This window comes from Martes martes (genome assembly GCF_963455335.1).
Source record: "Martes martes genome assembly, chromosome: 4".
Taxonomy (NCBI): domain Eukaryota; kingdom Metazoa; phylum Chordata; class Mammalia; order Carnivora; family Mustelidae; genus Martes; species Martes martes.
In genome coordinates, this window is record NC_137891.1 from 180771884 (window position 1) to 180785657 (window position 13774).

General features: G+C 51.2%; 1 protein-coding gene across 2 annotated transcripts in view; it reads right to left on the reverse strand.

The window, feature by feature from the left end:
- Nucleotides 1-13774, reverse strand: part of KAZN (kazrin, periplakin interacting protein) — a gene marked incomplete at both ends in the record, with an annotated part of 432776 nt that overhangs the window by 9213 nt on the left and 409789 nt on the right. For both annotated transcript variants that reach the window (XM_080801783.1, XM_080801784.1), the window contains 2 exons: nt 6734-6852; nt 7352-7557. In XM_080801783.1, coding sequence (XP_080657909.1) covers nt 6734-6852; nt 7352-7557 — 325 coding nt within the window. The remainder of the gene's footprint in view (nt 1-6733; nt 6853-7351; nt 7558-13774) is intronic.

A 13774-nucleotide genomic window follows, 5' to 3' on the forward strand; every position in this document is an offset into this window, starting at 1 on the left:
CACCAGCAGAGGGACTTGAGCAATGACCTGCGGGCTGCCAGGTCGCGGGGCGGGGGGTGGGGTGGGGGGGTGGGAATGGGGTAACTGAGGGATTAGGACTTGACAGGGAAATATGGGCTTACACAGCGACACTGCCCTCCTCCCCATTTCTGGGATCAGGACCGGCATTCACCCCTTCCCCCCAGATAGAGTACCCTTTACCCTCCTTCCAGCCCCTCCCTGTGCCCCCATCTCTAAGAGCTGCCCCACCAGCCACTCTTGAGTGGGACTTTCAGCTCCTGACTCAGCTTCCTCCTTTCCACTCTCTACTGCTCACTCTGGGCACCTCTGTGTCTCCCTGGACTCTGCCCTCCAACAGGTCTCCCTGCCCCTGAGTACTCCCCAGTCCCTTATCTAGGACAGCAGCAGAGCTGACCGCAGCGCCCTCCTGCTGGTGCTCCTATATGGGTCCTCGCTGTCCTTCATTCCTTCATGTCCTTCATTCCACCAGTGCACACTGAACAGCTGCTGACAGCTGTGCTCGGGAGGGATGCTGTCACAGACGGGCACATCTTCCCTGCTGGGCCCTTCCCTTCTTTCTCCATTCCCTGGTGGTACCATTTCCAGGGCTCTGGGTTACATTTGTAACTGAAGACCCCCACCTTCTCACCTCTCCCTCTCCTCTCTTCTGAGACCCTGCTGCTCACTACCTGCTGCCTTGGCATCGCCTGCCTGTCACACATCTCACATTTGATGAGCTCCAAATTAAATTCCCTGTCCCCTCTCCCAGCTCTTCCCCACCCCCAGCCATCACCCAGCTCTGGTCCTCATTTGCCCTCTTCTCCCCTCCTTCACCAGGTCTATCAGTCACTCTGGTCCGTGTGTCTGTCTCCTCTTCTCCTTTCCTGCGTTCAAGCTCCCACCACCCCTGGCATAGATTTCGGCAGTTGCCTCCTTACTTCCCCCCACATCCCCCCCTGCCGGCCCTGCCCCTTCTCATCCACTTTACCCACAGTAGCCAGATGGTCTTTTAAAAATATTAATCAGATCATGTCCCTCCTCTGCTTAAAACCTCCCAGTGGAGGAACCTTAAATGCACCTTACAAAGTGAAAGAAGCCAATCTGAAAAGCCTACGTACTGTATGATTCCAGTTATACATTCTGGAAAAGGTGAAACTATGGAGAAAGTCAAAAGATTAGTGGTTGCCAGGGGTTAGGGAGATGGAGGGATGAGCCGGAGGAGCACAGGGGATTTCTTAGGCAGTGAAATTAATCAGCATATACACTGTCATGATGGATGTATGTCATCGTATGTCTGTCCAAACCCGCAGAGGGTACAACACCAAGAGCGATCCGTTATGTAAACAATGGACTCTGGGTGATTGGGACGCGTAGGTGTGGGTTCCTCACCTGTAACAAATGCTCCATCCAGTGGGAGATGTGGATGATGGGGGAGGCCGTGCTGGAGTGGGGGAAGGGGGGATATGGGAACTCTCTCTACCCTCCTTTCAATTTTGCTGCGAAACTAAAACTGCTCTAAAAAAAATTCGTTATTTTAAAAATGAGGGAGAAAGAAAGACTTTTTTTAAAAAAAAAACAACCAAAATTGAGAGAATTTATCATCAGAGGAATAAACTGCAGGAAATGTTGAAGGGCTTTGTTCAAGAGGCAAGAAAATAATAACCACATGGAAACTTAACCCACATGAAAGAATAAAGAGGAGAACTGCTAGAAGTCACAATTAAAAAAAAAAAAGAAAGAAAGAAAGAAAGAAAGAAACGCACTGGATTCAGAAATGGGATGATTCGAATGGACATTTCTCCAAAGAAGACATACAAGTGGCCAATAAACACACGAAGCAATGCCCATCACTAATCATTAGGGAGGCACAAATTTCTCTACAACGAGATACCACTTCATACCCATTAGTATGGCTTAAAAAAAACCCCGAAAACAACTGTTGTTGGCGGTGTGGTGAAATCAGAACACTCGTGTGCTGTCGGTGAGGCTCTAAGATGGCGTAACCTCCGTGGAAAACAGTATGGCGGTTCCTCAAAAAGTCAAAAATACACTTGATCTTAGCCAAAAGGCCGAGAAGCGATTCAAAAAGTCAAAAAGAGAATTACCTTACGATCCAGTAATTCGACTTTTGGGTAAATACCAAAAAAGAGTTGAAAGCAGGGTCTCAAAGAGATATCGATACACCCCCATTCATAGCAGCATTATCCACAGTAGCTAAAATGTGGAGGCCGCCAACATCTACCAACAGAGGAATGGCTAAGCAAAAGTTGCTCTCTATGCGCAGTGGAACGCATTTAGCTTTAAAAAGGAAGGACGTTTTGACACGTGCTACATGGAAGGCTCTTGAAGACATGATGCTAAGTGACATAAACCGGGCCCCAAAAGACAAATACTGTGTGATTCCATTTGAATGAGGTACTGAGAGTAGCCAAAACCATAAAGGCAGAAAGTAGAAGGGTGGTTGTCATTATATGGTGGGGGAGGGGGGAAAGGAGAGAACAGGGACTTAGTGTTTATTGTGTTATCATGAGCATAGGGTTTTAGTCTGTAAGATGAAGAGAGCCCTAGACATGGATGGTGGGGACGACCACCCAGCAATGGGGCTGGACTTTATACCAATGAACTGTGCACTTAAAACCAGTTAAGATGGGGGGAGGCACGCACCTGGGTGGCTCAGTGGGTTAAGGATCTGAGTCTTGATTTTGGCTCAGGTCATGATCTCAGGGTTGTGAGATCGAGCCCTACGTCAGGCTCCACACTGGGCATGGAGCCTGCTTGAGACTTTCTCGCTCCCTCTCCTTCTGCCCCTTCTCCACCCCCGTCAACGCCCCCCCAAAAAACTAGTTAAGATGATAAACATGTGTACTTTACAATAAAAAAATTTTTTTAAAGAATAAAGGTGATTGGAAATGGTGACTATCTGGGTAAATATTTTTCTCACCTGCTAATGTCCTTAAAAGAGAATGGACAGCTTAGAAAACAAATATAACAGCGTGTTATGGAGCATCTAACACATACAGATAAAAATGTATGAAAACAATAGCACAAAGGCAAGAGGGAAAAAAGCATCTTACACTCGACACAAAGTTGTATAATATCACTTTGAGATAGGCAGTGGTAAGCTAAGGAGTTATATTGCAAACTGTAGAGCCACAGTTGAAAATGAAACAAAGAAGTGTAGCCCGTAAGCCAGCAGTGGGAACATTCAGTTAATAAAAAGTCAATAGAAGAGGAAGAAAAGGGACAGAGGGTAGATCTAAATAAAATGGAAAAACTCTCAGGGCTTCCCTTTTGCAGACACACCAGAGCGAGTCCTTGGAGTGGCCCAGCAGGGTCTGGCCTGCCCTTGGGGCTCTGGAGGTCCTTTCAGATGCACAGGATGCAAGGAGCTCTTGGTCCCCTTGGGCTGTGGGGCCAGGCCTTTCCCTGGGCCCATTTCCTTTCAGCCCTGCCGGGGCTCACTCCTCACCTCCCAGCAGAGGCTCACTCTAAGGCTGTGCCCCAGCCTGCGGCTCTGACTCGAAGTATTTCCCTCAAACTGCTACTCCGTCACACATGGAACTTTAAAAATGAATTGATCTGAGCCCAGAGACTGTGTTCCCCTCTGGAGAGCTGGCCTAGTGCTCGACACTCAGCGGAGACTTCCCTGGAAGAGTGGCCCAGGAAAGGAAGGGTGAGCTCCCAGTTTCTCCAGGTCTCCTACCCGCCTCTCAGCCACCCGGGACTGCGGGGATTCGTCCTTGTCTCCCAGCGGTGCTCCACGCCAGGCCACCCTCCTCCCCTGCTTGACTGCAACAGGGTTCTGCTGTGCTTTCGCTCGCCCCGAATCCTTCCAGGCCTCTTGTGCGCTGGATCAGAGGCCCTCTCTGCGCCCAGGGCTCCCCGGCGTCCCCATCCCTGCACCTGTCACCCCGCGGCCCAGACCACCAGCTCCTGGAGGGCGGGACCCCACCTGGGCTCAACAGCTTCAGTTCCATAATCCAACACACGGAAGACAAAGCCAGGCTGGGGTCTTGACTCCAGTCCACCAGGACCAAGCTCCTGTACTGGAAACTTCTGACCCAAGACAAGCTCCCTTCTAGGAAGAGAGGCGGGGAGGGGGGGAGGGGCACCCGGCTGAACCTACGAGAGGGAAGCCATTTATAGTCCCCAATATCCATCCACATGCTGTCAATTAATGCGCGTCTGCCCTTCAGAACGGTTCTCTTTTCGTTAAAGCTGTCCCCGTGGGGCCTCCGCTTGGCAACACTTTCCCAGCTGTTGGTCTGAGCTATCGTTAAGTGCCCAAGTTGAACAAGACAGCGTGACTTTAGCAGTGATTCAGATGTTTTATAAAATTTGACATTGTCCCTGCCCCAAACCGAGCTAGATGAGACCCCCGAAATCCGAGTTGGGGCACAGAATTGAGACATCATCTGGGTCATGATTCCACGCAGAAAACACGAGGCCATGGCGCCCCAATCCCCGTTGGCTCCGGGACCTTTTGTCTCTGCCCCAGCTGCGTCACCTGCAAAATGGGGCTCATCGTGGTGGCCTCACAGAAGCTGGGAGGGCTAAGAGATGAGAGAACGTGAAACCCTCAGCATGGAATCTGGGGCGCATCCCGTGTCCCATAAACGCAAGTAGTAGGGGTTGTCGATGTTTTTAGCGTTGAGGTGACATGGGATAACGGAAGGGGGATTGACTCTGAAGTGAGGTATTTTGTAGCATGACTTTGTATGCATGATTTCTCCAGGCCTCACTTTGTCTGTCTTTAAAATGGGGGTAAGAATGTCTATCCCACATTGATGTTGCGACGATTAAATAAAATCATGGACATACAGCGACGGGCGATGGGGCTGGTGGATTTGGTGGTCCAGAGAGGGCAATGTCATGCCCAGAGCCACACAGGATGTGTTCTTGAAGATGATCTCACTGGGGTTCTTACCCTTAGAGTTCATGGGCCCCTGAAAGTTCCGGGAGTGAGTCAAAGGGTCCCAGAATGCAGAGTTGTCAAGTTTTGTACAATATCGCCTCTGCGGAAAGTGTCAACAGTTTTTGTGAGATTCTCAGAGTGGCTGTAGTCTCCAAAAGTTACACGAGCTGCTGTTCTAATCTAACCCCCTTCCCTTCACAGCTGGAGAAACTAGGTGCCAGAGAGACCAAGACCACGGCAAGTTAGAGACAGGCCACGTTTCCTGCAGGAGGCCTGGGGGTGTCTAACTGGGGGGGGACGCAGGATCCTTGGAGACAGTCCTGATCTCAGCTCTCAGAATTTGTCAAACTCCGTTCACATCTGGCCGCTAATTTGCATACACGCCCTTCGGGGCGCTGTGGCATCTTGGTTCCTTGAGGTTTTCGGGGGCAGTCATGTTTTGGGCAAACTTGGGCAGGGATCCTGCATTTTTGCAAAGTGAAGCAGGCAGCCCTACCCTGTTCCATGGTCAGCGTTTACTGACCGCGCTGGGAGGGAGACGAGGGCGCAGGAGGGGTCTCTAGCTTAGCTGGCAGAGGATTCGGGGTGGGGGGGAGGCACTGGTTAGGAGCGGGTGGTGAGCGTGAGGTACATGTGGGACCCTAAGAGGGGGGGAAGCCCTCCGAGAAAGCGAGTTCATGCCCACCACTCCCCTCCCCCCGCCCACCAATCCCCTCTCCCCTCCTTCACCCCCTGTCCTGTCCCGCAGGGTCCTGACTCGCCCGACAAGGCTTTGCTTGCTTTGGGTTGCTACCTGAGCTTCTGATCTGATCTCGTACGTCTCTGCTGCCACCCAGGAATCACGCCAAAGGCCCCTCTCCAGGACCCACAAGCCTTTGGTTTCCTGCTCCTAAACTAGCCTGAGTTCCCAGCCTTAGCCCCCTCATTTTTTAATCCACAAAGCGGCTTCTGCAAATAATAGCACACACCACCAGGTTTGATTAATTAACTGCATGAAAACGACGGGGAAACCAGTGAAGGAGATAATTATGCAAAACAGAAAGTGTCAGATTGACGACAATCGTTCTTTCTCCCCCGTTGCACTCTGAGGACTGAGCGGGGGTGCGCTGGTTCCCTGGAGCTGCTTTGCTGAATGAGCCCCCCCCCGCCCCGCCCCCAGCAAATGCTGCTGCAGGAAATGTCTGGAGGGAGGGAGGCAGGACGTGGGACAGAGGTGGGGGTGGGGGGGGAGGTGTGAGGGAATGAGAGCAGGACACACCTGGAGGGAGGAACTCTGCCCACTCCCAGGTGCACTTGCTAACGGTGCCTCCTCCCCTCCAGCCCTAAGCCTGGGGGCGGGGGGGGGGGGAGACATGGCACGAAAGCCTTTCACGTCCATTTCTTCTCTGTCACATTCTGCTTCTCCCCACCTTACACCTCCCTTCCTCCCCTGGGGATGCTAGAGCTGGGATTGTGGTGGAAGTAGGCAGTGCGGATATTTTGGCCGAATTCCCAGACCTGCTCGGGCTGGCCCTTGGAGATAGAGAAGTTCTAGGGGCGCATGAGTTCCCCCTGCCTCCCGGCTGCAGGGATCATGGGCCCCTGGGGCCTCACTGTTTCCCTGTATCCCCATCTTTCTATGGGGAGAGCTGGCCCAGAGTGGGACTGGGATGTGCCTGGACCCCCTGGCCAGTGGCATTCCTGGGCACAGCCCACACACCACCCCATACCTGCAGTGCCGTTCACCCCCCACTGTGTGATCTGGAGGTCCCAGGGGGACTCTTCTCCCTTCTCCCTGGAGGCTCAGCCCGAGCAAGGTGCCCCAGCGTGCCGACCCACCTCCTGCCTGCCTCGGCGTCCCGGTAGTCCTCGATGGCCAGCCGGAGCTTCCGCCGGTGCAGGGAGCTGCACACGCCCAGACCCAGCTCCAGGTCCTCGTCACTCAGGCTCAGCAGCACCTGCTCCGCCGGGAGGGGAGGACTGAGTGCCCAGAAGGGAGGTGTGGGGTGCGCACCCGAGGCTGCCAGGACCTGCTGCCGGCTGCAGCTGAGCCCGGGAGGGGTCTGCTAGCCCGAGCCCACCCGTCTCCCTGCCCCCGCTTCTCTGCAGTCCGGGCAGAGCACTTGGCGCATCTCTGCTCCAGGAGGTGAGCGGAATCACATGCTGGCCCGTGGAGCCCTCTAACCCGGTCCTGCCCCCCTGCAGCAGGGACGGGCAGGTTGGGCCCAATTTAAAGATGCGGAAACTGAGGCTCAGACGGCTAGGTGCCTTGCTGGGGAGACATGGTGCTTTACTGGGGACCCTGGAGCCTGAACCCAGTTCAGCTGGCTCCTAGAATACATCCTTTCACCCTGGGATGGGGTGGGGGTAGGGGGGCGGGGGGTGGAGCAGGTCAGCTCTGGGTTGGTAAAGTTCAAGGGGGGGGGGATTCCCGCTGGGATCCCGGAGGTGCCCTACCTTCCCGCTCTTCACGTTCTCCGCACAGGCCTTGACATACATGGGCATGGCCATGACCACCTCCAGCCAGGCCTGGACGGTGCCGGCCTTCCAGTGGGCCATGGGGGTGGTCCTGACCAGCTCCACCTGCTGTAGCCGGTCCATCTGCTCCTCCCCCTCCGACAGGCTGAGGCTCTGCCGTGTGGGGCTGCACTGGCTGTCCGAATCTGCAACACACAATTGTAAACTTGGTGGGGAGGGGGCTGCGGGAGGCTTGGGGGGCGGGGAGGGGGAGGCAGGGACTGGGCAGACCGCACCCTTGATGCTGCGCTCCCGGGGTACAGGGGGAGGGCGGAGATGAGTCCCTCTCATGCCTTTCTTCTTTCCAAAATCCAAATGGCTTTTGTTTTGTTTTGCTGCCCCTCCCCCATTACAAAAGTAACCTGTCCCCCCCAAAAGCACAGACTTTTAAAAACTTAATCTAGAAAAGAATGAAAATAAAACACAAAGTGAAAATCGCCCCAAATCCCACGCCGCCCAGAGACAGCAGCTGTTAGTTGTAGTTAAATATTCCTCGGGATACACAAATGCCCACGTTTCCAAACACACACAGACCCACGCTTACAAACACACAGAGACCCGCACGCAGACGCAACAACGTTCTCCGTTTTGTAATACGACGTTCTCATTTACACCGTGGAGGACACCCTTCCATCTCCTTAGAGATCTGTGATATCTTTTGATGGCCCAGGAGTCATCAGAGCATGCTTTCTCATTGATGAGCATGGGTTGTTCCCCATTTTTTGCTATTGTAATCAACACAGTGGCAGTCATCTCTGGGCAGCTGGGTGATTTCTTAGGATACACAGAGCCTCAGCTCCATTCCTCAACACACTGAAACCTGATTCCAGAGTAGCCCCTCATAGGCAAAAATGTCTATCCCCCAGCATTTCCCAACCCTACTCTTCAATCCATGGTTGGACACACCTGATGAAGTAGACCAGGTTCAGGCTGGACTTGACCGAGATGGAAAGAGGCTCCCTCTCTAAAGTAGGGTTAAATCAACACCCACACAAACTCAATACCATGATAAGTATTTAAAAAAGAAGCCTGGTTAGGAAGGACCCTGATGATACTGTACATTGTAAATTATCGTAACAATGTAAAAAATGCTTATCCATCAAATCAAGCAGGTGGTTACAACAATGTGTGTGAAATCACACAGATAGTTACGGTTACTGAGCTTGGGTGCCAGGAAGAATGAGCTTACTTTCCTCTTGCTGTACTTTTGTCCATCATCAAAATTCTACAATGAACGTATGCATTTCTTTTTTTTTTTTTTTTAACATATGCATTTCTAACGGAAATTGGAAAAATTAAGTAGGAAGCGGTATAGATGGTTATTGATGGGAGTTCGTCCGAATGAAGGATGACCCCCATTCATGTACTGGAATATATGTGGTTCATGAGAAAGGTGTCACTGGAGGATATTTTTGACATGGGAAAATGTTCATAATCTATTGGCAAGTGAAAAATGACAGTACAAGACAGCAGGTGTGATGTAATCCCAGCGCATTTAAAAAATGGTACACATAATTCTATGATGTAGAACTGTAATATATGTACATTTATACATTTATACATATAAAATACTAGTTGGGTAAATGTTAAAAGTCTGCGTCTGGAAAGGGGTGATGGGTTAATTGTGTGTGAGCTCTGCGTGTGAATGTTTTATGTGTGTGTGTGTGTGTGTGCCCCTGTGAGTACGCAAGGGTATTCTCATGTGTGTGCACACTTTCCTGTCTCCCATGTTTTCTGCATTGAGGCGTGTTATTTTTGAAATGGACACATGTAGCCTAGAAATCTTTTTCGAGTCACAAGGCCCCTCTCTCCAGTTCCTTCAGCCCTCGCCTGCCTCTGCCGTGGAAACTCTTTGGAAGTAGACACATACCACACACACTCTGCTTAAACCTTTCTCCCCAACGCCGGGGGGCCTCTAGCTTCTCAGCCAAGAGCCCTTGGGAGCCCATGGCTGCTGGCCAGGAGGATGCCACCTCTGGTCCAGCAGGCACTGAGCAGAGCGGCCTAACTCAGGGCGGGCAGCTAAGATGCCTCATGCCTCATGCCTCATGCCTCCGTTTTCAGCACCCTGAGGTTGGCATAATGCTGTTCCCCGCCACCTGCCACCTGCCTCCTTCCCAGGGCTGCTCTGGGGACTCCGTGACTGGGGATGCTAGTTAGGTAGAAGGTCTTTTCCCTGCCCCCAGAGAAACGGCAGGTGGCACAGAGCTCTGAGCAGGTCGCTGGTCTGAGCTTGTGTTGCCATGACGCCCAGGAATGTGGAAATGTGGAATCTGCAGCTTCCTCTGCGGGGGGGCCCCCCCACACCCCGAGTTTCTGAGTTTCTGCCTGGTGAGACTGCTGCCTGTCTCCACCCTCGGGTCCCTCCAGCTGGTCCCTGGCTCCCCACAACAGGTCTGGCTTGCAGGGAAGCCCTCCTGATTGGGTCCCACAGGTTCGAGCCTCTGGCACACAAGGTGGGTGTGTCCTCCCGGGCGTGGAAAGAGCTGAGAGTCTCTGTGCTTTTTCTGTGACTGAGTCCCATCTCTGTCACCTGCTTCTGGGAAGAGGAGAGATGAGCGTCACCACCTCTGGTTACCTGAAATTCCAAGACACAGCCCGTGTTGTCCATTTGGACTGGGCCTGTGGAAAGAGGCTTTGGAGTTGAACAGACCTTGGCTCTGGGTCAATTTCTTGACTTCTTCAAGTCTCAGTTTTCCCGTGTATAAAATGGGCATAATAGTAATACTCTCTACCTCCCAGATTAATGACTCGTATAAATTCTGGATGTGTACCTCTGGTAGGCGCTCAGTACTTGCCTCAGTCCCGCTGCCTTCCTGCGATGAAATGTGGCCTGAGTCCAGCTCAGGGGCTGAGGGTTCCCCCCCTCCCAGGGCAGGCATGCATCGTCCCAGCAGGACTCCCACCTGGTCCAGGTGGGAGAGGTGGGGCTCCCTGTGAGGTGAGGGGTGGCCTTGTCTATCCCATGCCCAGGTGGGGGGTTGGCCCTGGGCTAGGCCTCCCCAGGTAAAGGCTATAAGGCAGTAGGGGAAGGAGGAAGGAAGGAGAAAGAGAAAAAAGAAAAAAAAGAGAGTTGGAGAGAGAGACTCAAGGGAGAGGAACAGGGCCAAAGACACAACAAAGACACAAAGAGAAACAGGAAAAAGGAGAGAATGGGGGGGGGGGTGACAGATAAGGAGACCAAGAGAAAAAGCACATTTCTGGTGTGTGAGTGGATACGTGTGGGTCACTCCGCTGAGGCCCGTGAGGAGAGCTGGCTTAGGGCGTCCGGGCTTGAGGAATGCCCGAGGCAGAGCTGGGGTCCAACAAGCAAACCACACATTTTGGTTTCTGAAGAAAGACAGCCGTTCACCACCCTGCCCTCACCACCCAGGACTGAGCTCCGAGACGAGCAGGAGGCCTGAAGAGGGGGGCGTCTTTGGGGCTCATAAACCATTAATTAAAGGCAGTTTCCAAAATGCAGGCACTATGGTGCCCGATTTTATATCTGGGATTCCATCAATCCTGGCTTTTATCTCCCCTCTGTCTCAACCCAAAGCGGGGGAATAACTCACATTTATAGTCAGGCAGTGAGTTAGAGAGGCCGGCTGAGGCCCCGGTCGTCTGAGAAAGTGTCGCCAGGAGGCCGATCGGTCTGGATCCTTCCGAACACGGGGAGGACCGAGGCTGACTCTGGAAAAAGAGGTTCTACCTTCTCCTACCAGATGGATTGTCTGGTCCCAAGAGCCTAAAACTTTTACTCTCTGGTCTGTTACAGAAAAGACTCTACAGAGTAAAGTATTGAGGTTCTGAGGTTGGCATTGGCAGATGAGAAACCTGGGTTGGAGTGCCGGCTCTTCTGCTTCTCTTGGGGAAGTGTTTTGACTGTTCTCAGCCTCACCTTTACCATCTAGGAAATGGGATGATAATAACGTCTAATCTCACGGGTCTAAGTGAGGACTGAACGAGGTGACATATGGTGCTCTAACCGCTCAGCTCAGTGTCTGGCATGCAGTGGCTGCTCAGGGTCCGAGTGGGGACCTCTGTCCTCTGCAAGCTCACGTCTGTTGCTGTCTAGAACCAGCTCTGTCCTGTTCTGTGGTTCGTCCGCGTTGAGAAGCCTCTACGGGGTAAAATACACACTGAATTCTGAAGGCTTTCTCCAAGAAGAGAAGAAAAAGTAATCTCCATACTTTTCCTGTTGATCACATTTTGAAATGATAATATTTGGGGTCTATCGGGTGAAATCAAAATTGTTATTAAAATTCATGTCACCTGTTTTTACTTTTTAATGTGTCTACCAGAAAATCTAAAATTACATATGTGGCTTATATGATCTTTTCCCTGCACGGAGCTGGGTTAGACGGAAGGTGTTGGTTGTTTTCTCATTGCCTTTCCCCCTTCTGTTGGTTTGGAGGTGAACCACCCGATTTCTCTGCTTTTGGTTCAGTGGTTCTCAAAGTGGGGCCCCTGTGCCGGTCGCATCAGCATCACCTGGGAACTGGTTATCGATGCAAAGTCTGGGAGCCTGCCCCAGAGTTCCTGCAGCCGGAGCTCGGACGGGTGGGTCCGGGAGTCTGTAGTTTAACAAGCCTCCCAGGTGATTCTGATGGGAGCCGAATTTTAGAACTATTCTTTATTGGCTACCCTTGAAAACGTACGATATGTATTTAACTCAACAAAACACTGTCATCGTGATTATTTTACCCTATTAATATTTTTTTAAAGATTTTATTTATTTATTTGACAGACAGAGATCACAAGTAGGCAGAGAGAGAGAGAGGAGGAAGCAGGCTCCCCGCTGAGCAGAGAGCCCGATGCGGGGCTCGATCCCAGGACCCCGAGATCATGACCCGAGCCGAAGGCAGAGGCTTTAACCCACTGAGCCACCCAGGCGCCCCTACCCTATTAATATTTGCTTCAAATAACGTCCGTCCATGTCAACCACGTTCTCCTCACTTCTTGTGCCTCAGACCTAGCTTCTTGGATAATTTTTCTTATTCCTGCAGAGCATGATTTCAAAGTTCCTCGGATTGGGAGTATTTTTTGGTGGTAAGCTCCACACCTTTTTTTCTGAAGAAAGCCTATGTTTCCCCCTCCTCAATCAAAGAGTTTTGCTGGGCACACAGTTCTAGGCTCGAAGTCACTTCCTCCTGGCACCTCATTGTGGTGAGGTAGAGGACAGCGTTCCGCTACCTTCTGCCTTCCTTTTTGCTGAAGAGAAGGCAGCTGCCGGCCCGATTGTTCTTTGGTGAGCTCCTTTTAAGATTTTCTCTTTGATGGCTCAATGGGTTAAGCCTCTGCCTTCGGCTCGGGTCATGATCCCAGAGTCCTGGGATCGAGCCCCACATCAGGCTCTCTGCTCGGCGGGGGGCCTGCTTCCCGCTCTCCCTCTGCCTGCCTCTCTGCCTACTTGTGATCTCTGTCAAATAAATATGTAAAAATTTTTTAAAAATAAAAAGATTTTCTCCTTGTCCTCGGTGTTCTGTAGTTTCATTATGATATGACTACATGAGGATTTCTTCTTATTCTGACTGATATACATCGTGCTCCCCACATCCATGGGTTTATTTCTAGAATATTCTCACCCACTATCTTATATTTTCATATTACCTCTTCTCGATTCTCTCTTTGTTCTCCTTCTGGGGTCAGACTTTCTAATTCTTTCTTCCCGCTCTTTTAAGCTACTGCTGTCCAATAGAGATTTCTGTGACGGTAGAAATGCTGGATAATCTGCACTGTCCATTGTGACAGCCAGGAGCCACATACGGAGTGAACACTCAGAATGTTGCTAGTGCAGCTGAGGAACGGAGTCCAAAGCTTTACTGAATTTTGGTGAATTCAAATACAGGTTTTATTGCCACACATGGCTCGTGGCTATTGTGGTAGACCAGAAAGCTCCGATTTCCCCTCATGGTTTCCATCCATTTATTTCTCTGCATTGCATTCTGGGTAACTTCCTTAGACCTGTTTTCCATTTTTAAAATTCTCTCTTCAGCAGTTTACCCTGCTTTGTAATCCATCCTTGGATTTTATTTTATTTACTTATTTTTTCTAAGTAGCTTCCATGCCCAGCGGGCAGCCAAAGGAGGGGCTTGGACTCATGACCCTGAGATCAAGACCTGAGCTGAGATCAAGAGTCAGATGCTTAACTGACTGAGCCACCCAGGTGCCCCTGGAGTTTATTTTTTTAATGTTACTCACTACATACTTCTAAACGTTCTATTTGGTTCTTTTTCCAGTTCACCTGCTCTTTTCAGATAGTCTCTTATTGTTTGCTCATGTTTATGACTTCATCTTACATTTTTTAAAGTATTACCTACATATTAGCTTGTATTTGGTGTTGGTAACTATGTATCTGAAAAGGCCTTGGAGGGTCTAAAT